The 21,034-nt window shown below is 49.8% G+C and overlaps 1 protein-coding gene across 1 annotated transcript; it reads left to right on the forward strand.

Moving 5' to 3' along the window:
• The first annotated feature begins 3,048 nt into the window (after positions 1–3,048).
• On the forward strand, positions 3,049–18,846 carry HMGCS2 (3-hydroxy-3-methylglutaryl-CoA synthase 2). Its single transcript, XM_070397250.1, has 10 exons — positions 3,049–3,209; positions 5,013–5,467; positions 7,765–7,890; positions 8,466–8,630; positions 10,452–10,617; positions 12,772–12,942; positions 14,185–14,291; positions 14,857–14,982; positions 15,904–16,015; positions 18,174–18,846. Exons 1-9 carry the CDS (start codon positions 3,106–3,108, stop codon positions 16,008–16,010), a joined length of 1,527 nt encoding a protein of 508 aa, XP_070253351.1. The 5' UTR covers positions 3,049–3,105; the 3' UTR covers positions 16,011–16,015; positions 18,174–18,846.
• Positions 18,847–21,034: the final 2,188 nt, after the last annotated feature.

Below are 21,034 nucleotides of genomic sequence, written 5' to 3' on the forward strand. Positions count from 1 at the left end.
GAGAGAGAATCATTAATCAGCTGCCTCCTGTACACCCCAAACTGGGGATTGAGTCCGCAATCCAGGCATGTGCCCTGACCAGGAATCGAACCATGACCTCCTGGTTCATAGATCAACGCTCAACCACCGAGCCACGCCAGCCGGACCCAAGTTCCTTCCTTAACAGCCCAATGATTATTTTTCTTATCTCATGAAAGGCTGGCAGCATTCACACAGCAGACCCTCCCTTGATTTCCCAGGGCCAGCTAGTGCGCACCGAACGCGAGGCAGGGGTCCTGTGTAGAGGACATGGCTTGTGGGCAGTGGGAGGAAGCGTGAGGAAATCAGGTCCTCTTCAGCCTGTAGATGCCGGTTCATTTCCTCACGCCCTCCCCAGTGCACAGCGTTCATTCATTGAACACTTACCATGTCCAAGGCACTGTGTTCAGTGCCTGACATGCACTATCCCACTTCACCACCACCATAATCCAGTGATACTCTAAGTGAAGAAATGGAATCTAAGAAATTCCAAACGATTAGTTCAGTGCATCCAGGTAGGATATGGCTGACTCCAAAGTCTATGTTAATGCCACTGTACTTACTACAAGTTGTGTAGCTATGGATATAAAATTTACATTTCTATCATTATATAGTCTTCCACTCCAGCTCCCTCCCTCACCCCTCCTTGACAACCGTTCCTGGTTGCAGCTGTGTTTTGTAAGATGCAGGAGGTGTGCATGTTATTAAACTGGTTTGCGTTTCTCTTGTTCATCTGTCTTTTATTATAAGGAGGACTCAGCCGAGGACCTAGAAGGTAAAGGGAAAATCATTTTTCCTCTCCTCGTTTCTTAGCAGTGCCTTCCAGTACGAATTCTTCCTTTCCTTTCTTAGACACACAGCATGATTATTCTAAATTCTGGGTCTGTCTGTTTCCAGAAATTCTGTTTCCTATGGTATGTGTCCTTCAGTGTGCTGTCTTCCTTTACAGTCTTCAGAGTACTGTGATTTTGGCGCCTGCCATCTTGTTCTCTGGGCAATGGCCACTCTCTGGTGCTGTGTGTTAGGTAAGCGCTGAAGGCCAGGCCCTGGTAGGTGTGTATTTCAGGGGAGGGCCCTCAGGGAGAGCCCCAGGCATTGCCTAACCCCCTGTGGACCATCCGTGTTTGCTGCCACCTCACCAGGAGACACCCCTGACCACGGCTTCACATTTGAACCGCTAGGAAACCATGGCACCGGGAGAATATTGCTGGGCCATCCATCTGGGGGGTTGAGAACGGAGGTTTGTTACAGGGATCGTCAGAGTGTGATTGGTCAATCTGCAAGTCTGTGCATGCACTGGGCACCAGGGTAGGGCTTTTACAATGCCCCTCCTCCCACTGCCCCCTCCAGCCATCCTCCACCCCAGGCTCCACCCCCCTTCCAGCCTCATCCCTGCCTCTGTCCCATCCCCATCCAGAGCATCCTTCAGATTCCTCAGGGATTTCTCACAGCTTTTAAAACAAAAAAAAAATGCTTCCAATTCATGCCTTACTTATTTTCCTAGTGCTTTCTGGGTTGATTTGGGAAGAAGCGTTCAAACAGCCCTAGTACCAAGTAAAAAAAAAAAAAAGGTTTGACATGATAAAAATGCTATGCAAATTCTAAGGATGCCCATTATCAACAAAATTCTGAGACCTCCAACAAAGCAGAGGCGGTTACTTATGTAAATTGTTTGCTTTGTGGCTTATTATTTGTTATTGACATAAGAAGACTGCGAGCACAGAATGTTTTTCCAAATGTTTCAGTGTGTGCGAAGGTGAAAGCTGACAATGAATGCCAGGGGAGGGGTGAAAGGTGGTGCCAGGGTTTGCTCCTTGAGAATCACAGGCGACCATTGCCACACTGTGTCTTCCCCGGGCAAACACTGAACCCTCCCTCCGGGAGGCTGCACCTCGTCTTGCTAGCTTTGTTCCCTGCATGACATCCTAGACGCAAGGCCGCACCTGGAATGGTGACAATGGAGAGACAGCAAAACACCCGGTCAAGTGCTCAGTGTTGTTCTTCTGAGAAATTCCGTCAGACTCCACACCCTTTCCCCTACTTTCCTCGGGACCTTTCACTTAATTAGATAACAATCTATTACCTATAAGCCTCAGACGCCTCCCTCACAAAACTGTGGGTCTGAATGTCGCCCCAGGCAATCAGAAAAGGCAAGTCCTACCAAGGAAGAGATTGGTTAACCACTAACCAAACCCCGGCACTGTCTGCTCTTCCCTCCCACAGCAGAATCTGCAAGTGAGCGCAGGAAAGAGCCGGAGAGGGAGGTGCAGCGGTGAGAGCCCGGCCTGCTGAGGGGCCCCAGATGTGTGGTGGCCAATGCAGAGCGAATCAGTCACTACATGTGGTGTTTTTCTTCAGCCACGTTGAGCGGCTCAGATGCAGGCACACACACCTGGGTTACAGATTTGATCCCCAGTTGGGGCGACTGAGGTTTCTCTCTCACACTGATGTTTCTCTCTCTCTTCCTCTCCCTTCCTCTTTCTCTAAAGTCAATCAAAACATATCCTCAGGTGAGGATTAAAAAAAAAAAAGATAAGAAAAATTGAGCGGGCTCCACACCCTTTGCCTATGTGCCAATACCCACTGGCAACTACCTAAAGAGCTACTATTAAAAGATTCATTCCTTGTGGTTTTGAAAGATTTTTTCTTATTATGCAAATTATACATTAAAATAGTAACAGCTCGCTCCACAGGGAGCACTCTGGCCACCAAGTGAAAGGGACTCAGATGAGGAGCCAGGCCAGGGGATTGGTTACCTTAGGACGCGGTACCAGGAACATCAGCCCCTGCGCAGCGGCTGGGCACCCATCGGGCTGCCAGGGCCCAGGAAAGGAGGGGTGGGAGCTACCTACCCTCTCCTGCACATGCCGGTGAGCAGGATGACTCCCTGCGAGTAGGAGGATGTTTTCCTTTGACTTGCCGCTGCTCTGAGACCTTTGGCCCAGTTTAGGCAGCCAGCTGAGCCCGATAAACAGGGGCGTGCCCTCCGGGGGCAGGAGTCTGGGGCTCTATAAAGCCGGCTGGGGCACTGCCGGGCACCTCTCCCCTGGACTGTGAACTGCTGGCTCTCTGCTCGCGCCTCTGAAAATGCAGCGGCTGCTGACTCCCGCCAAGCGGGTCTTGCAACTGAAGAGGGTGCTCCAGGGAGCACCTGCCATGCTTGCCCGCCTTCTCCCCGCCACCCACCACAGGTGAGTCCGCGGTTTCCAGGGACTGTCCAGCTCACTCCAGGGACGTGTCCCAGAACCAGCAGAGGGTAGGCAGAGGGCCCGCCACAAGGAAAAGCCCACAGGACCCAAGTCAGAGGTTGGCAAGGCTTGTGCACAGCCTTAGCTGCGCAAGGTAACCTCTGGGGTCTGAGGTTCCTCATCTCTAAAGGGACAGCCCCTCCCAGCTGGAGTCCCAGGGTCTCGAACTCTGACTCCTGCTGTTTGTGAATGAGGGCGTCTGTCACACCCCCAGCTGCGCCAGCTGTGGAGGAATCAGCACCGGGGCCCACAGCATCCTCCCCTCCACCATACCCACCTATTTGTTGTTGTTAATCCTCACCCAAGAATATTTTTCCAATTGATTTTTAGAGAGAGTGGAAGGGAGAGTGAGAGAGAGAAACATTGATGTGACAGAGACACATTGATTGGTTGCTTCTGTCACACGCCCCAACCGGGGCCAGGGATTGAGCTTGCAACCAAGGTACACGCCCTTGACCGGAATCAAACCTGGACCCTTCAGCCTGCAGGTCGACGCTCTGTCCCCTGAGCCAAACCAGCGAGGGTCACCATCCCCACCTTTGCCCACAGCCCCTGCTAAGACCTTCAGGATTCTGTGCCAACGGCAGTGTTAGCAAACCCAGCTGCTCCAAGTCACGGCAGCAAGATTCCAAAGGACCAAGGGTAGCAGGTGCTTTTCTCTGTCCTCTGAGTGCATGGAAGGGCAAAAGGGGATGTAAAGATGTGTGTACGTGTGCGTGTGCGTGTGCGTGTGCATGTGAGTGTGCACGTGTGTGCAATCTGCCTGTGCGCAGAAGCACCTATGCTCTCTGCTTTTCTTTGTGAACTTGCCCAGTCTGGCCCAAGTCTCCCAGCATGGATGGGGACACAGCTACAGCCAGTCCCCCGGACCCCGGAGCCACCCTGCGCCCTGGCAGTAGCCCTTTCTTTCCTGCCACTTCCACACTGCATTTCCTGGGTGCTCCGGGAAACGACTTCGATCTGGTGCCTCCCCTTGCCTGGCACCTGGGGAGCCTGGGAGGATGGGTGTGTGGGGCAGGTGAGACTCTCTAGCCTTCTTATTTATTTATTTATTTATTTTTTTGGACTCTCCCCCATCGTCCACACTCTCCCCCACCTCTGTGTTCAGGTCAAATGTCCCAGCTCCGAGTGTCACCTGTTTTGGTGTTTGCGAAAAAGGGACTGACGTGGGTCGGCTTGTTTCAATAAGCAGCATTTGGCCGCCCACCAAGAAGCCAACCTCAGTCCTCACCAACCTGCCCCTCCTTCTGACGTTCTTGGGCCAAGATCTTGGCATCATCGGCCACATTTCCCTTGTCGGTATATTCACGGCTAATCCCCACTTTCCGGGGCCTGGACAGCATTGAGAATCTTCTCTATGGGGTTCTTTTTCCTATTTGTCCATCCCCCCTAATCCAACCTGCATCGGCTCTAAAGGCAACTGAAGAGCTTCTCCCATCTCAGCATGCGCTTCGCTGCCTTTAACACCAAGGAAGACTTGTGCCCTCCACCTCGTGGTCCCGCCTGCTTTTTCTCAGGTGTCGTCTCCCTCCGCCCTTCGCTCTCCCCTCCAGGTAGCCTTACCTGTTCAATCACCCCACCCCCCATCCCCGTGGCCACTGCCCTTGACCGGGAGTCGAACCTGCAACCTCCTGGTGCACAGGACGACGCCCAACCAACGGAGCCACACCAGCCAGGGCTGTATGGTTTTTTGAGGAAACTGGCTAGAGACCATCAGTGGGATTTTGCTTGTTATTTCCCCTGCAGGTTTTCTACAGTCCCTGCTGTCCCCTTGGCCAAAATGGGTACTTGGCCGAAGGACGTGGGCATCCTGGCCCTGGAGGTGTACTTCCCAGCCCAATACGTGGACCAAACAGACCTGGAGAAGTACAACAAGGTGGAAGCAGGGAGGTACACGGTGGGCCTGGGCCAAACCCGCATGGGCTTCTGCTCCGTCAAGGAGGACATCAACTCCCTGTGCCTGACGGTGGTGCAGCAGCTGATGGAGCGCACGAAGCTCCCCTGGGACGCGGTGGGCCGGCTGGAAGTGGGCACCGAGACCATCATCGACAAGTCCAAGGCTGTCAAAACGGTGCTCATGGAGCTCTTCCAGGACTCGGGCAACACCGACATCGAGGGCATCGACACCACCAATGCCTGCTACGGGGGCACGGCCTCCCTCTTCAATGCGGCCAACTGGATGGAGTCCAGCTCCTGGGATGGTATGTGCTGCCAGAGGTCTGATGTAAGAAAGGCGCTGGGGTTGGAGGCCGAACACTCAGGGCTTTTTTGTTTGTTTTGTTTGTTTAAAATATATTTTATTGATTTCAGAGTGGAAGGGAGAGGGAGAGACAGAGACATAGTGATGAGAGAGAATCGTTGACCGCCTGCCTCCTGCAGGCCCCACACTGGGAATCGAGCCCGCAACCTGGGCATGTGCCCAGACTCAGAATCAAACCATGAGCTCCAGGTTCATAGGTCGATGCTCAACCACTGAGCCATGCCGGCTGGGCTTCTTGGTGTGTTTTTTTATGAAAGTAATTGAAAATTGTACTTAAAAAAACATTACACATACACAAAAGTGTGTAAAGTGATAAAAAGAAGTTCCCTTTGGACGCCTTATTACCACTTTCCAGAATGTAACAGTTTCTGTGTATTCTTCCAGATTTTTCTATGTACCTGCAAGTACAACTTATCTATTCAGTTTTCGTTTTTAACATTATACATATGTTATGTATAACATCTCTATGATGTCCTCAAGGTCATTCTATATCAATATACATAAGGTCTGCTTTGCTCTTTTAAACGCTACATAATATGCTATTCATCAATGTGCCAAACTTTACTGAATTAGCTCATATTGACAGATATTTAGATTGTTGCAAGTTTTGTGCAATGATCAATCCTGTTTTCATGAGTGTTGTACAAGTTCTGCATGCTTGTGATAATGTGTGGGAAGACTAGATTTCTAGACATGAAATTGCAGGATATGTTGTGTTGTGTTGGTTTAAGAGTTTAATAGAATGTGCTCAATTGCTCTTCAAAATGTTGTACTAACGTACATTTCTACAATACATACTATCAGACTTTCTAATCTTTGTCAATATTATAAGTAAAATAATAGTGTCATTGATTTGCCTTTTTTAACTTTAATATTTTTATGACATTTATTGGCCATCTCCCTATTATATTCTTTGTCTTTTTTATGAGACTTTTTATAAAAGAAGAAAAATAGCCTTTTGTTGGTTATAAGTATTGTAAATACTTCCCCAGTTTATCTTTTGAGTTTGTTTCTGATTGAAGATTTTAATTTTTAAGTGGTCAGATTTACTGATTTTTTTCCTTAATGGCTTCTAAATACAGATAAATGATAGATCGATAGGTAAATGATAGATAGATAGATAGACAGACAGATAGATGATAGATAGATAGATAGATAGATAGATAGATAGATAGATAGATAGATGATAGATAGAAATAGAGACAAAGATATAGACATAGATATATAGATATTTTGGGGAAATAATTTTTTGTTGGGATTGGAGTTGTTATAGTTCTTAAGAGAAGGCTCTTGGGTTTCGATTAATTTGGGTTGAATGCTGACTGAATCCTTATTGTACCATCTATTAGCTGTGTGGCTCTGGGCAGTGACCTAAGTGCTTTGGGCCCCAATGTACCCAGCCCTGGAGTAAATCCTAGGGGCTTCCTTACGGAGCAGATAGATGCTAAAATTACTACCATGTGTCCCCTGAAGCTCAAGTTTGGTGTGCTTTTTGGGGTGGGGAATGGGGAGCAGTACTATCAGATGAAAGTGGAACAAATAATAGTCAAGACAACAATTATTCATTGAGTAATAGTCTCACTATTATAGAGGTAGTAACTATGATCATGTACATTAAATGTGCTTCCTCAACATAAACCGTTTTCCCAATAAAAATACTATAATCACGTTGTTCAGAGCACATGGCGTAGGATCCAGACAGAACTGGGCTGGAATATCCAATGCCATGTTCACCAGGTGTGAGAGCTTAGCAGGTGACTTGGTCTCTCTGGAAGGCAGTGTCTTCCCCTATAAGTGTAGATGTTATCGGCCTCATTGGATGGCTTTCAGGATTCCTGGAGGCTAACTAATGTCTAGCTAGTCTTTCAAATATTAGTTTCCCTCCCTACCCCTTGGCTTTCTATGAGAAGGAATTTCGGCCACCGAGTGCTGAAGGGGATGGGTACTAAGCTACAGTACCTCCAAACGTGCCCATTAATAAACTGCTCATGGAACTCAGAAACAGAATTCTGAGTGAGTGAGCGTTTTTACAGCTACAGGACCTGGACACGGAGTTTTGACTTTGCATTTCAAATGTGTCACGATGGGTTTCATAGAACCCAGGCTCCCTGGGGTGGGGATTTTTGGTTTTGTCTGCCAGTCTATCTCCAACACCTAAAGTCGTGCCTGGCACATGGGAGGCGCTCAGTGTACTGAGACTTGATGGTGATGATACTTATTTCTGGTCTCTCCTTGCAGGTCGCTATGCAATGGTGGTCTGTGGAGACATCGCAGTGTATCCCAGCGGCAACGCTCGCCCCACAGGGGGCGCCGGAGCCGTGGCGATGCTGATTGGGCCCGAGGCCCCCCTGGTCCTTGAGAGAGGTTTGTAGTAACCTGCAGGTGCATGGTACCCAAACACGGTGCACGGCACGGCCAAATGCATAGCTCCTGACCCCAAATGGGCATGGAGTACCTACTATGCTGGGCTGAGGGTGGATTTGAGGATGTCAGTTGCGATCTAAAGGGGGATTGGGGAGCAGAGGGCAGGGAGAAAGGGATGAGAGGGATCGGGGCTGGGGGAGGTCATCTTTTGCACCATCACACGTTGGGACAGGGATGCATGGAATAAATGGGGGTGATGCCGTTAACAAGGACGTAAACTGGCAGTTGAAGATGAAAGATGATTATTGGGTGGAAAGTAAGACTTTCCTTTGAGACTTTTGGCATCTATTCCAGATTTTGTTCAGCCCAGATAGACATGGAAAGGCAAGCACGAATCTCACTGATGTAAGAGCAACAACATATTCTACTGCTTTGAACATGGGAGGGACGTTGAGTGGGCCCGAGCGTGGGCCCGAGACAGACAGAGACCAGGGGGCTGTAAGAGTTCCCCCATCCTCTCTGCTCCATGTGGGCTGCTCGGTGCAGTCACTGAATCCCACTGTGTGTCTTGCCAGGGCTGCGGGGAACCCACATGGAGAACGTATACGATTTCTACAAACCAGATGGGGCTTCGGAATACCCAATGGTGGACGGGAAGCTCTCCATCCAGTGCTACATACGGGCCTTGGACCGGTGCTACACAGTCTACCGCCAGAAAATCCAGAACCAGTGGAAACAAGGTATGGGCTCAGGGGGCAGAAAGGGGGGCGCTGTGCACACGGGGCCAGGAGTTTGTCCTAAAAGCTTCGGACAAGGCCTCTGCTCTCCTCGGAAAGCGATCTCAAGAGGATTTTTCCGCCCGGCCGTGGTCACAGTTTGATTCCCGGTCAGGGCACATGCCCAGGTTTCTGGCTTGATCCCCAGAGGGGGCCTGTAGGAGGCAGCCGATCAATGATTCTCTCTCATCATTGACGTTTTTATCTCTCTCTCCCTCTCCCCCTCTGAAATCAATTTTAAAAAAAATTTTTTTAAGAGAATTGTTTCATGTCCTCTCCTTCTTACACCTTCCCTGGGTCCATGCCCACGTCCAAAGGGAAGTCATTCAAATTCAAGTATAACATTCCTCTAACTTGAGCTAAATAAACAATCTAGGCCAAAGCCACCTGCGTGGAACCAGCAGGTGTCAGCCACCTGGAGAGGGACTGCGGTGAGTCTGAGTAACCACGTCCTGCTGGGCCCAGCATGTGTTGCTGCTGAAGTCAGGAGTGATGGGACTCCTGGCAGGTCGCTTGCCACCTTCTGAAGTCAGCTTGGTGTTGGAGAAGCTGCCTGTGTCTTCAGTAAACTGTTATCAGGGGTTCTCCCCAGATGGTAGTGTTACAAGTTGACTTTATTTTCTCCTTCAGTTTCTAAATGGACCTCTAAAAATATATATGTACTGCTTTCAAAACCAGGAAAGAAACAAATTTTATTTTAGAAATAAAGAGAAACCTACTTTTATTTTTTTGTTAACCCTCACATGAGGATTTTTTCCATTGATTTTTTTAGAGGGAATGAAAGGGAGAAGAGAGAGAGAGAGAGAGAGAGAGAGGGAGAGAAACACTAATGTGAGAGACACCTCGATTGGTTGCCTCCCACACACGCTCCGACCAGCCCTGGAACAAACCTACAACCCAGGTACGTGCCTTTGACTGGGAATCGAACCCACAACCTGTGAGGGCCAAGGTTCTATCACTGAGCCACACCAGCCAGGGCAAGAGCAACCTACTTTTTAAAAATAAAAAGGGTTCTGACCTGCTTAGCCATGCCCAGATGGGCACCTGCAAACGGCAGGTTTCAGCGAGGGAAAAGGCAAGTGCTGAAGCATCAGAGCATGGATGCTGTAGGGGTGGCACAAGCAGCCACTTCTTGCCCCTCCCCCCTGCAGTGGGTGAAATGCCAGCTGCCCAGCTGCTCCCCAAGGGCGAGAAGCCAACCCAGACCTCCGCCTCTGCCATCCACTGCAAACCGCTATTCACTCATTGCTTCCGCCTCCTTCAAGTTCTGTGCATTCTAATTTCACTCCATGGTCTCATATGGAATCTGAACCACCTGCCTGGGAGTCAGCACTAATTTGTAAACTTCCCCCTAAGGGCAGAGGGTGCATCGCCCTTCCCTTCGAAGTGAGAGAAACTGTCTGAAGTGTAGAGTGAGAGGCATCGGAACAGGAATCCAGAGCCAACCATTTTGGAGCTGTGACTTTGGACACATAACTTTGTGTTTTGTAGACACTGTGTTCCCCTCTGACAAGAGAGAAAATGATAGGACACAAGGTGGATGGGGAGGAATTCGCTTTCACAGAGGTTGGCCAGAGCAGACAGGAAGCATCTAGCTGTTTCTTTCCCTTCTTCTGTGTAAGTCGGGTGTTTAGTTAAGTGCTTGCAAGGGGACCGAGCAAACCTCGGGAGTGTTTGCTGGAGGCGGGCCCGGCGTCCCTCGGCCCAGTTAGATGTTGGAGCCAAGGTCTCAGTGGCTTATCTATCAATCATGTCACCTCCTTGTTTTCACACTTTCCCTCCCAGCTGGCATCGACCGAACCTTCACTCTCGATGACTTACAGTTCATGATCTTCCACTCACCCTTCTGCAAGTTGGTCCAGAAATCGCTGGCTCGCCTGATGTACAATGACTTCCTATCGGCCAGCAGCGACACTCAGAGCAGCCGCTACAAGGGGCTGGAGGCCTTCAGGTGAGTCTCTTTGTGGAGAGCCTAGAGCAGGGGTCCTCAACCTTCTGGCCCTTTAAATACAGTTCCTCATGTTGTGACCCAACCATGAAATTATTTTCGTGGCTACTTCATAACTGTCATGTTGCTACTGTTATGAATCATCATGTAAATATCTGATATGCAGGGTGGTCTTGGGCGACCCCTGTGAAAGGGTCGTTCGACCGCCAAAGGGGTCGAGACCCACAGGTTGAGAACCGCTGGCCTAGAGGGTCAGGAGGCGTGAGGAAGGAGGAGGCTTCCTCCAGCCTTGAGTCTGGACCACCAGCCACTCCTGTGGGGGAAAGAACACTCCTCCAACAACAGAAATGACACCAAGTCTTGCGTGGGTTAGTGGGTTAATGTCCACATAGGGTCCTCCACCTTTATCTCAGGAGCACAGGGAGTTTGCCGGCAACTTGGATCATGAGACTATAAGAAGCTTCGGAGAACAAGACAAAGGGGAAAGAGGGTGTGGCTACATCATGCAGTCAGTAAACATTCGATGAATGTCAGCTATGTGCCAGGCATCTTCCTAAACTCTAGGGACACAGAAGCAAGGGTGACTCTATGCTCTCTGCCTAGAGGCTCTCAGAGTTTATATGGACAGGAACACCCAGAAACAATCCCGGTACAGGACAGCAGCTCAGCCAGTGTCCAGTCTAATTCTCACTCACCGTGGACTCCATCAATGCCTTGCTTGTTGCCCCAGTTCCCCCATCTACAAAATCGAGTTAAGTCCAGCTCACCCTCTTAGAGGTCAATAAGGCAGGAAGAATGCCATTTATGGATGCACGACTCCAAGATATTTAGGAACAAAACGAATCTTCAATACAGACAGTCCCCACTAGGAAGAGAACGTTCCCTCTCTTCTTGGTCCCTGTTCAGGTGTTGTAATATGCCAGCAATATCTGCCCCTATTGCAAACTGCTGCTACCCCTGCCACTAACAAACACCGCTTACGAGACCTGCTCCATGAAAAGAATTCGGACATACAAAGATAATAACCTAATGTATTTAATATATGAAATCTCGTCAATAATAAGATAAGCACTTTAGTAGAAAACTGAGCCAAGGATATGGATAAGGAATTTCCTCAAAGAAGAAATGCATATAATCATATTTTTTTAATGTGCATGCTCATTGGTAACGAAGTTGAACAGGTTACCATGTTCTTTGTGCAGCCTTTTTGAAATTGGAATGCCCAGAATTGACGAGGCTACGGGAAAATGGGGCAATTAGTGGATATTGATACAAGGGTTTTGGGAAGTAATAGGAAAACAGGGAATATAGGGCTTAATGATATGCATAGCTTCTGGCTCAGTGATTCCACATGTTTAAAAGAACATGTAGGTTTTCTGAGTAGTGTTTTAACTGGTGAGGATAGGAATGGGAGATGGGCCAATGGAGGGCCAATGCTATCATGACCCATTATTGCAGCCTTTATAATACTGTTGTAGAAGGTGATCTATTGCCATAGAGAAAACCAGTTAAGGGTGCGTGCTAAACAGAATGTAAGAATGATTTTATTTTCCAATAAACTGTATGAAAGTAGAGATCGATCCCACACAAAATATATGACCTAAGCGCTCTCTCTGAATGGTAGACTATTCGGGACATCTTCATCTTTGCACTTTTCTGCATTTCTAAATATTCTATAATAAAAACACGTGCCCCTCTAAGTAACAAAATAAACTGATGAACAGAATGGCCCCAGAGACATGGAAGCATGGAACAGAGTGCGGAATCTCAGAGGGAAGGTGGGGGCGGGTGGGTGGGAGGGAGGTAATCAACCAAAGAGCTTGAATGCATATATGCATACCCCATGGACACAGAAGGCCTGGGGCAGGGAGGGGAAAGAGGGGGTGGGTTGGAGGGGGTCAATGGGGGGAAAGGGGGACATATGTAATACTTTCAACAATAAAGAATTATTTGAAAAAACAAACAAAACCAAAAAACATGTGCCCCGGAGTCTTCCCTCAAGAGCAGCAGTCACCAACCGGTGGTCCGTGGACCACTGGTGGTCCATGAGGTCTGAAAGGTTGGTGACCGCTGCTCCAGAGCGTTACTTCCCCTCCAGAGCTGCCTCCCTCCCCTCCTGGGGCTCTCACCTGGCCTGTTCCTCTGGCTGCCTCACAGGGGGCTAAAGCTGGAAGACACCTACACCAACAAGGACATGGACAAAGCTCTCCTGAAGGCCTCTCTGGACATGTTCAACAAGAAAACCAAGGCCTCTCTTTACCTCTCCACGCACAATGGGAACACGTACACCTCCTCCCTGTATGGGTGCCTGGCCTCACTTCTGTCCCAGTGAGTATGGCGTCCGGCCCACCTCCCAACCCACCCGTGGCCTCAGGGGTCAACCAAGCCTGGGTCCTCTTGTGGTTCAGAATTTTTTTTTAAGAAGGAAGGCAGGGAGGGAGGAAGGGATGGAGGGAGGTGAAAGAACCTTATTCTAAAGGTGTGTATAGGAGGTTTACAATCAGTATTAAACAGTCATCTCCAAAGTGAAGTTCGTGTATTATGTCAGGGGATGTGCAAGAGCTACTCTATGCAGCAAGAAAACAGAGGAACTTTTATGCATATTTTTATCTCATCCACTTAAAATCTCTATACTTAGTAAAGATTCCTGGTTAAGAGAGTCTAGTTTTAGAGTCCTTGGGGTTCAAATCTCTTTACCACTTTTTAACTTTGACCTTGGGAAAAGACTTAACCTCTATGTGCCTTCCTTTCCCCATCTATAAAATATGTGCAACGACGTTACGTACCTTGTTGGGTTTTGATGAGTGTCAAATGCCTAAAGCAATTAGAACTGTAATAACACTCAGCAGATGCTCAAATGTTGTTATTTCTATTGACATTCTATGTTGTGAGGTTTAGGAGGAAATACATGTACTATCTATAGTACATGCATATAATCTAGGAGATGCATATATATATAAACTTGGCGAAATTGCCCAGGTGGCGTGGCTCAGTGGTTGAGTGTCAACCCATGAACCAAGAGATCACTTGGTTCGATCCCTAGTAGGGGGCATGCAGGAAGCAGCTGATCGATGATGTTTCTCTCTCATTGATGTTTATCTCTCTATCCCTCTCCCTTCCTCTCTCCCTAAAAAAACAAGAAAAACCTATTTTAAAATAAATAAATAAACAAACTTGGTGAAATTATTGCTAGTGAGGGGACGAGAGCACTGCCAGTCAGTGTAGAAGCCTGCAGGTGAGTCCAGTGGTCTGGTCTCCATTCGGAGATGCCTTCAGAGTTCACTGAACTCACCTTGTCTTCAGGGGTGGGGAGAAGCTCCTTTTACACCCCGAAATTCCTTTTCGCTCCCTGTGCCTTCTGCACCTTGGATTTTAGCTGCTTCCTTCTCGGCATATTTTCTCCTTCTGGGCCTATATCCCCGGAGTCCAAAGCCCCTCTTTGTGTGAGCGCTGGGAGCCCATTTCCAGGGGCAAGAGGTGAACTAGATTAAGTCGATAGGGTGGTTGTGTGTGAGGAGCACAGGATACAAAGCCCGTGCGCTTTCTGGGTTTTGATTTCCTCCCCTGCAGTCACTCTGCCCAAGAGCTGGCGGGCTCCAGGATCGGCGCCTTCTCCTACGGCTCAGGCCTGGCAGCAAGTTTCTTCTCATTTCGCGCGTCCCAGGATGCTTCTCCGGGTGAGTCCGTCTTTCTACCAGGTGCTTCTTACCCGAAGAAACAATGTTCTGCCTCACCGCCAGGGAGGCTCCCGCCCTCACCGAATAATGTGATTAAGAACCAAGGAAATCCCTAAAGGGATTGAAGCCATGGAGCACGTTTGTCTGGTTTGCGTATTTGAAGCGCTGCCCTGGCACAAAGGTAGATCTGGGGAGCCCAGTCAAGCTGGTCCAGCAAATAGGGCAGGTGAGAGTCAGGGTGGCTTGGTTGCAGCTGGTTAAAGAGACGTGGGAGGATTTGGGGTGCCCAGTAAGCAGCTGTTGATTGCTTTATGACGAAAGCAGTAAAAGTCGCGCACCTAAACGCTGCGTGAGATGCACCTTGACTAGATGAGTGTGTCTGCCCCTGTGTTTTGCCAGCATCGTGTTTGCTGGCCTTCATCATTTCCTGGCTTCCAAGCCACACACAGGGCACTGTCCCCCCAGGTTGGAGCTCCCACACACCCTTGCTCTCTACTGGGCTGGTGGCTGGTAGCAGTGACAATGGCAATGAAGCCGGTTTATCAATCTTGCTTTTGCTTCCCAGGCTCCCCCCTGGCAAACCTGGTTTCTAGTCTGTCCAACCTGCCAAAACGCCTGGACTCCCGGAAGCGCATGTCTCCTGAGGAGTTCACAGAAATAATGGACCAAAGAGAACAATTCTTCCACAAGGGTAAGGGAAGGGCAGGAAGATGAAGAGCTTCGGAAAACTGTATTTTCTGAAGCAAATCTTGAGATACATGGTTTGTACCATGGTCTGAAAAGGGGATAGAACCTATGGAATTTGGAATGTTCCAGAAAACCTAGGTGGAGCAGCCATCAATCTTATCTGGAACAGGGGACATGATAGAGCAAAGAAAAAAAAAACAAAACAATAAAAATAAAAATAGGACCTCTGAGATGAACATCCATGGACAAAACACTGAAATACTATAATAAACCAGGGCCAGAGGGCTTAGGGCGAAGAAGGAAGTGTCTGATAGGAAATGGGAAGCTCTGAGGTACACCTCAAGCTCAGTCCCATTGACCCAAAAAGCACATGGTGACTGTGTCAGTGGAGGAAGGCCATGTTTACTGAAGGAGAATGTCAAACTCCTGTAATAAAATGCCTAATAGCCCAGCCTATGGACTAGACCAGTGATGGCGAACCTATGACATGTGTGTGGGAGGTGACACAGGAACTCATTTTTTTGGTTGATTTTTCTTTGTTAAATGGCATTTAAATATATAAAATAAATATCAAATAAGTCTTTGTTTTACTATGGTTGCAAATATTAAAAAATTTCTATATGTGACACACTACCAGAGTTAAGTTAGGGTTTTTCAAAATGCTGACACGCTGAGCTCAAAAGGTTCACTATCACTGGACTAGATCCTATGGACTAGAGCCTATGGACTAGGACCTATGCACGAGCTCTGCTTCTGGTCCTCCTGCTGGTCCAGTGCTCTATTGGGCATAAAGGTGAACCTTGCAGCCCCTTGCAACACAGCCAGGAGAGCGTCCCATGGAGCTGTAGGCGTCCCTGTTACTATTTTCTCTTCCCTAATCGCATAGAGCTCGTCTTGAGTCTTGCCTTCTCTCCTTATCCCACAGTGAATTTCTCACCCCCTGCTGACACCACCAGCCTTTTCCCAGGCACCTGGTACCTGGAGAGAGTGGATGAGCTGCATCGCCGAAAGTACGCCCGGTGTCCGGTCTGAAGGTGGTGAGTGGAATGTTGCAGGGTTGGCGGCAGGAACGTTTTCCTCCGGGAAACAGATGCAGTTCTGATGGTGTAACTAGGCCCAGGAGGGTTTGTAGCTCCCAACATGGTCAGAGGTGGGGAGTTTGTAGCATGAAGACCAAGAAAAACACTAGGACTCTTTGCCCTGGAAAGCCCAGAGCAGGGGGGGAGAGGCGTGTTTTTAAATCTCAATGTGAAAAAGAGAGTCAACGTGTTTATCTGATCTGCATATGCCAGGAAGCTCCCTAGAAGCTCGATAAAACAAAGTTAGCACCTTATGGGGAAGCAGGCTGTGGCCTTGAACCTATGGGATTCATTAATCCAAAGGGGGGAGATCAGCCCTAGCTGGTTTGGCTCAGTGGATAGAGCATCAGCCTGCGGACTGCGGGGTCCCGGCTTCGATTCCAGTCAAGGGCACATGCCCGGGTTTTGGGCTTAATCTCCAGTAGGGGGCGTGCAGGAGGCAGCCAATCAATGATTCTCTCTCATCATTGATGTTTCTATCTCTCTCTCCCTCTCCCTTCCTCGCTGAAACCAATAAAAATATATTTTTAAAAAACCACAAAGGGGAGATCAGTCAGGAAAATGAATTGCTTTAGTGTGGTAGGGACAGATTGATAAAGAGCAGGATCCTAAGGAGAGAAGAGTTTAATGGAAGTGGAATGGGGCCAGAGGAAGTGGAATGTTGTTGTTAATCCTGACCCGCAGATATTTTTCCATTGATTTTTTGAGAGAGTGGAAGGAAGGGGGAGAAAGAGAGAGAGAGAAAGAGAGAGAAATAGCCATGTGAGAGAGACACATCAATTGGTTGTGTCCCATACACACCCCAACCAGGACCAGGGATCAAGCTTGCAACCGTGGTACGTGCCCTCGACTGGAATTGAACCTGAGACCCTTCAGTCCGAGGGCTGATGCTCTATCCACTGAGCCAAACCAGCTAGGGCTTTTAAGCTACTTTTTTAAAGAAAAATCAAATATTCGGAATCTTAGAGTTCATGGACCCAGATATCTGCCTTCAGTTTATCTGCCTTCCAAGTTGGTAAGATACGCAGAGGAGTGAGGAGCAATTTCTCTTATAGCCCATACACCTCAATAAACACGGTCTCACGCCCAAATACTTCCTCTATATTTGTCTGGGGCTTTTATTTACTTATTTATTTATTATTGTTTCCTTCCTTTGGGAGACAAAGGGGGAAGAATGAAAAGGTTTGCCAAGGGCAGGGTGTGGAATAAGAGACAGGAGGGGAAAGTCCAAGGATAAAGGAGATTCCGAGATAAAGCAGAAAACTGCAGGCTGACTGGGGGGGGGGGGGGGGGGGCCAGCTCACTCCCAGCCCTGCCAGCTGCTCGGTGGGGGGTCAGGGGCCAGGCGAGGAGGGCGGGGCTGCAGGCTGTGGTGAGAAGGCAGGCTCAGGGGGCAGCTTCACCAGATGCTGACACTGCCAGGGAGTTCGGATGTTTGTTTGTTGTTTGTTTGAAATATGGTTCTTACGGGGAAAGTCAGTGGCAAAGAGGGGGCTGTTAAGTATGCCAAGCTGGTTCGGTCATGAGGAGGGGGAAGAGAGAGAGGCAGGGGAAGGAGAGAGGGCCGGAGGGAAAAAGAGAGACATTTGGGTTTTTCAAGGTGTGTGGGGAGAGAGAATGACATTTGGGATTTTGAAGGGAGAATTTCAGGCTCCAGCCCCCTCCCTCTCGGGGTGGACCAGCTTCCCTCCGGGCTGAGGCCGAGCTGTGCCTATGAGAGAAAGCTGGCGCCCTGGGCCTGCTCATGCCCGTCACTCACCTGGGAAGGAACCCACACTAACCAGCTCGGAGCTGAAATAGGACTTTGAATCAGGGCAGTGCTCGGCAAGGTCTTTGGGCCTCTGCACGGCCCTGCCCAGCCTGCTGGCCTCTCAGACAGACCGTGTCAAGGGGGCTCTGCCAGCCTTGGCTCCCGGCACCGGTCCCTCGGGCGGGCAGCAGGGCTTGGAGCTGGGAGGGGAGACCGTGGAGCACCCCAGCCAGCCCTCGGGATGCAGTTAGGAGAGAGAGCCCCTGTGCACAGCCCTGCCTCGGGCAAGAAGCAGGGACTGAGGGTGGGTGCCCGGGATGAGACTCAATATTCAATGGCCTTGTTTTGCTTCTTTAAACCCCACAGCTCCACGGAGCGGCCCTGGGAAAAGTATGCTAGCACAGCTTTTGCCCACGAATCATATACAAACAAACCACCACCCACCCACTCTTAGCTGGTAAACAGAATGGATTGGACACGCTGTCCCCGTCAGCCCGGGCCCTGTGGAGTGACAGCCACCCTCCGGGGGCCCGCATGCCTTCTCCTGCTGCACCACTGCCAGGCGCCGTGCGCTGTGGGCCAGGGCCCTTCGTGGAAAAGAGAGATGGAGGGAGGCCTAGCCGGGACCTCCCGCAGCGTGCAGATCCTTGTCTCCAGATCCGGACGACTGTCTATCGTTTGTTATAGCTGTTTGTATTGTTATTATTATTACGTTCCTGTGCTGTTATATCTTTATTCTTTCTTTGGGTTTTCTGTGAATTTCTCAATTTTATACCTGGTACTCAGCTGATATAGCGCCATCTTAGAAGATAGAGATGGGGGGGTGGGGGCGGGGAGAGGGGGGAGAGGGGGCTATGGTGTGGTGCTGGACAATAGCTAGACGTGGGTGGGGTGATGACTTTGTAGTGTATACAGTTGTCGAATTCCAATGCTGTACACCTGAAACGTATATAATCACGTAACAAAAGTTAAAGGCAAGAGAGGCAACCAGGCCCCAGAAGTCACAAGCAAGAAAATAAAATTAAATATTCACGCCCTGGCTCAGTGGTTGGAGCGCTGGCCCGTGCACTGAAAGGTCACTGGTTCAACTCCCAGTCAAGGCCTGGGTTGCAGGTTGGATCCCCAGCTCAGTCCCGTGAGTGCAGGAGGCAACCAATCGATTCTCTTATACTGATGCTTCTCTCTCTCTCTCTCCCTCCTCTCTCTCTCCCTTCTTCCCTTCCTCTTTCCCCTTCCACTCTCTATCTAAAAATCCATGGGAAAACTAGCCTTGGGTGAGGAGTAACAACAATATTAAATTAAATTAAATACTCAAAACAGAAAAGGAGGGAAGGGTTCTTCTGTTTCCTGGAGAGAAGCCTGCTGAGCCTCCAGGCTCCTGCCCTGCCCTGGCACCTGCCCCCAGCAGTGAGTTGCTGAGCATGGTCTCCCCTCCTTTCTTTTCTCTGGGAGGTACAGGGAGACCAGGGTGGTGCAGCACACGGGGTGGCCCAGCTTCCCTCCCTGACCCAGGACAATCGCCCAGGAGAGCCAGCAGACAGGGGCCAGACAGGACTGCGAGAGCTTGCGGATCAAAGCTCCCGCCTGGCCAGTGGCATCTGAACAAATAAACCCGGGAAGGGGGGTGGGTGGGGGGGAGGGGTGTAATAGGTTACGTCTTGGCTCCTCCAGCCAAAAAAACATGAAAGAAACCTAGAAGGAAACTTTCCTCCCAGAGGACTGTTTGTCCCTCTTGGGTGAGAGCACCGCTCTTCCCAGGATCCTCTTATAAAATAGCAATGGATCAGGGAGGTGGGGGCTGAGCTGAGGCCGGGACTGGGGGGTGGACACCACGTTGCTGCCATTCATTTCCTTTTAGAAAGTTGCTTCAGCCACCCCAAGGAGAGAGTTTCCTCCATGGGTGGGCAGCAGGCTGGGGGGTAGGGGTTGCTAGGGACAATGGGGCACTAGGCCCGTGGGAAGAGGTTGGGACCGCCCGCCTGCCCGCTTTGCTCTCTGCCCAAGGCTGTTCATTTCCCAACAGGCACCAGAAAATCCGAGATAAACCCCAATTCGAGCCGCTAATCCAGCATCAGCTGACTCCCTCCCAGGTGCATGCTCAACTCCAGCTCTATTTCACCAGCTGTGGCTGCCCCTTAGCAGATCCCTCTGCTGACCCCCTGCTCCCGCTCCCTCGGCAAGCTGGTTGGCATCCCTGGCACACAATAGATGCCTTTCCTGAGATCTCCCAAGTAGCGTCTTCTGTGCAAGAGGCTCTATGTAAGACTGAGGCCTGCTGTCAACTCAAAGGCACAGGAATAAAAAAATTAAAAAAAAACAAAACCAAGGTTCACCACCTGCCTCAGGTACTCCCATGAGCTCTGTGCGCAAAGTCAGAGCTGCTCAGTCAGGCCCAGCCCCTCCAGCGAGGCGAGGACAGACCAGCTCTGAGCTCCCTGCAGATGCCAGCACAGCGGTCAGCTGGTGGCAGTCCTGCCAACCTTTAGCTCAACCACAGAGGAGGCCCAAGTGGTGGGTTCGCTCCTGTCCGTGCCAATCAGATGCCCTGTGCCAGGCTTTAATCCCAGGCAGCAGTCTCAAAACCGGAAGCCACCGGGCACAGGGTAGAGACGCAGCATCCCCTACTAACGGGAAAACCCTCACAAGCTGAAAAACGTAGGATCAGGGAGTGAGTGCCGTTGTCATGTTTCATAAAAATCATCTTTGTTAAAAAATCAATATACTATCCATCCCATACTGAGCTGGCTTTGTAAACTCGCCTAATATTCTCATGCCTCGTCTCACACTTTCTGCCCCTGACAAAATCTTCCCAACACCTGAGAGAAGCCATCCCCAGCAAATCCTCCCAACACCTGAGACAAGCCATCCCCAGCAAATCCTCCCAACACCTGAGAGAAGCCATCCCCAGCAAATCCTCCCAACACCTGAGAAGCCATCCCCAGCGGAGTTGCTTCCTCCCCGGACTCCACAGAATTCATGGCTCCTGCTGCGGCACTTCCTGCACTGCTCCCCATGGCCTGTGTGTGCTGCCCTCCCACCAGATGGAGACGTGATGGGAGAAGTCTGCTTTTACTGCTCCTCCTAGGCAAGTCACCTAGCCCAGGGCCAGGCACATAGCGCTGCATATATTTATTAATATGCATGTACAGTTCCAGATGGAGGGGATCTGAAATGCCAAGCTTTGTTCCTGTAAAAAAGCCTCTGAATAACCTGAGACGGGAGTGTCC

The sequence above is a fragment of the Myotis yumanensis genome, unplaced genomic scaffold (genome assembly GCF_028538775.1).
Source record: "Myotis yumanensis isolate MYYU_CA2020_CCGP unplaced genomic scaffold, mMyoYum1.0.hap1 SCAF_17, whole genome shotgun sequence".
Taxonomy (NCBI): domain Eukaryota; kingdom Metazoa; phylum Chordata; class Mammalia; order Chiroptera; family Vespertilionidae; genus Myotis; species Myotis yumanensis.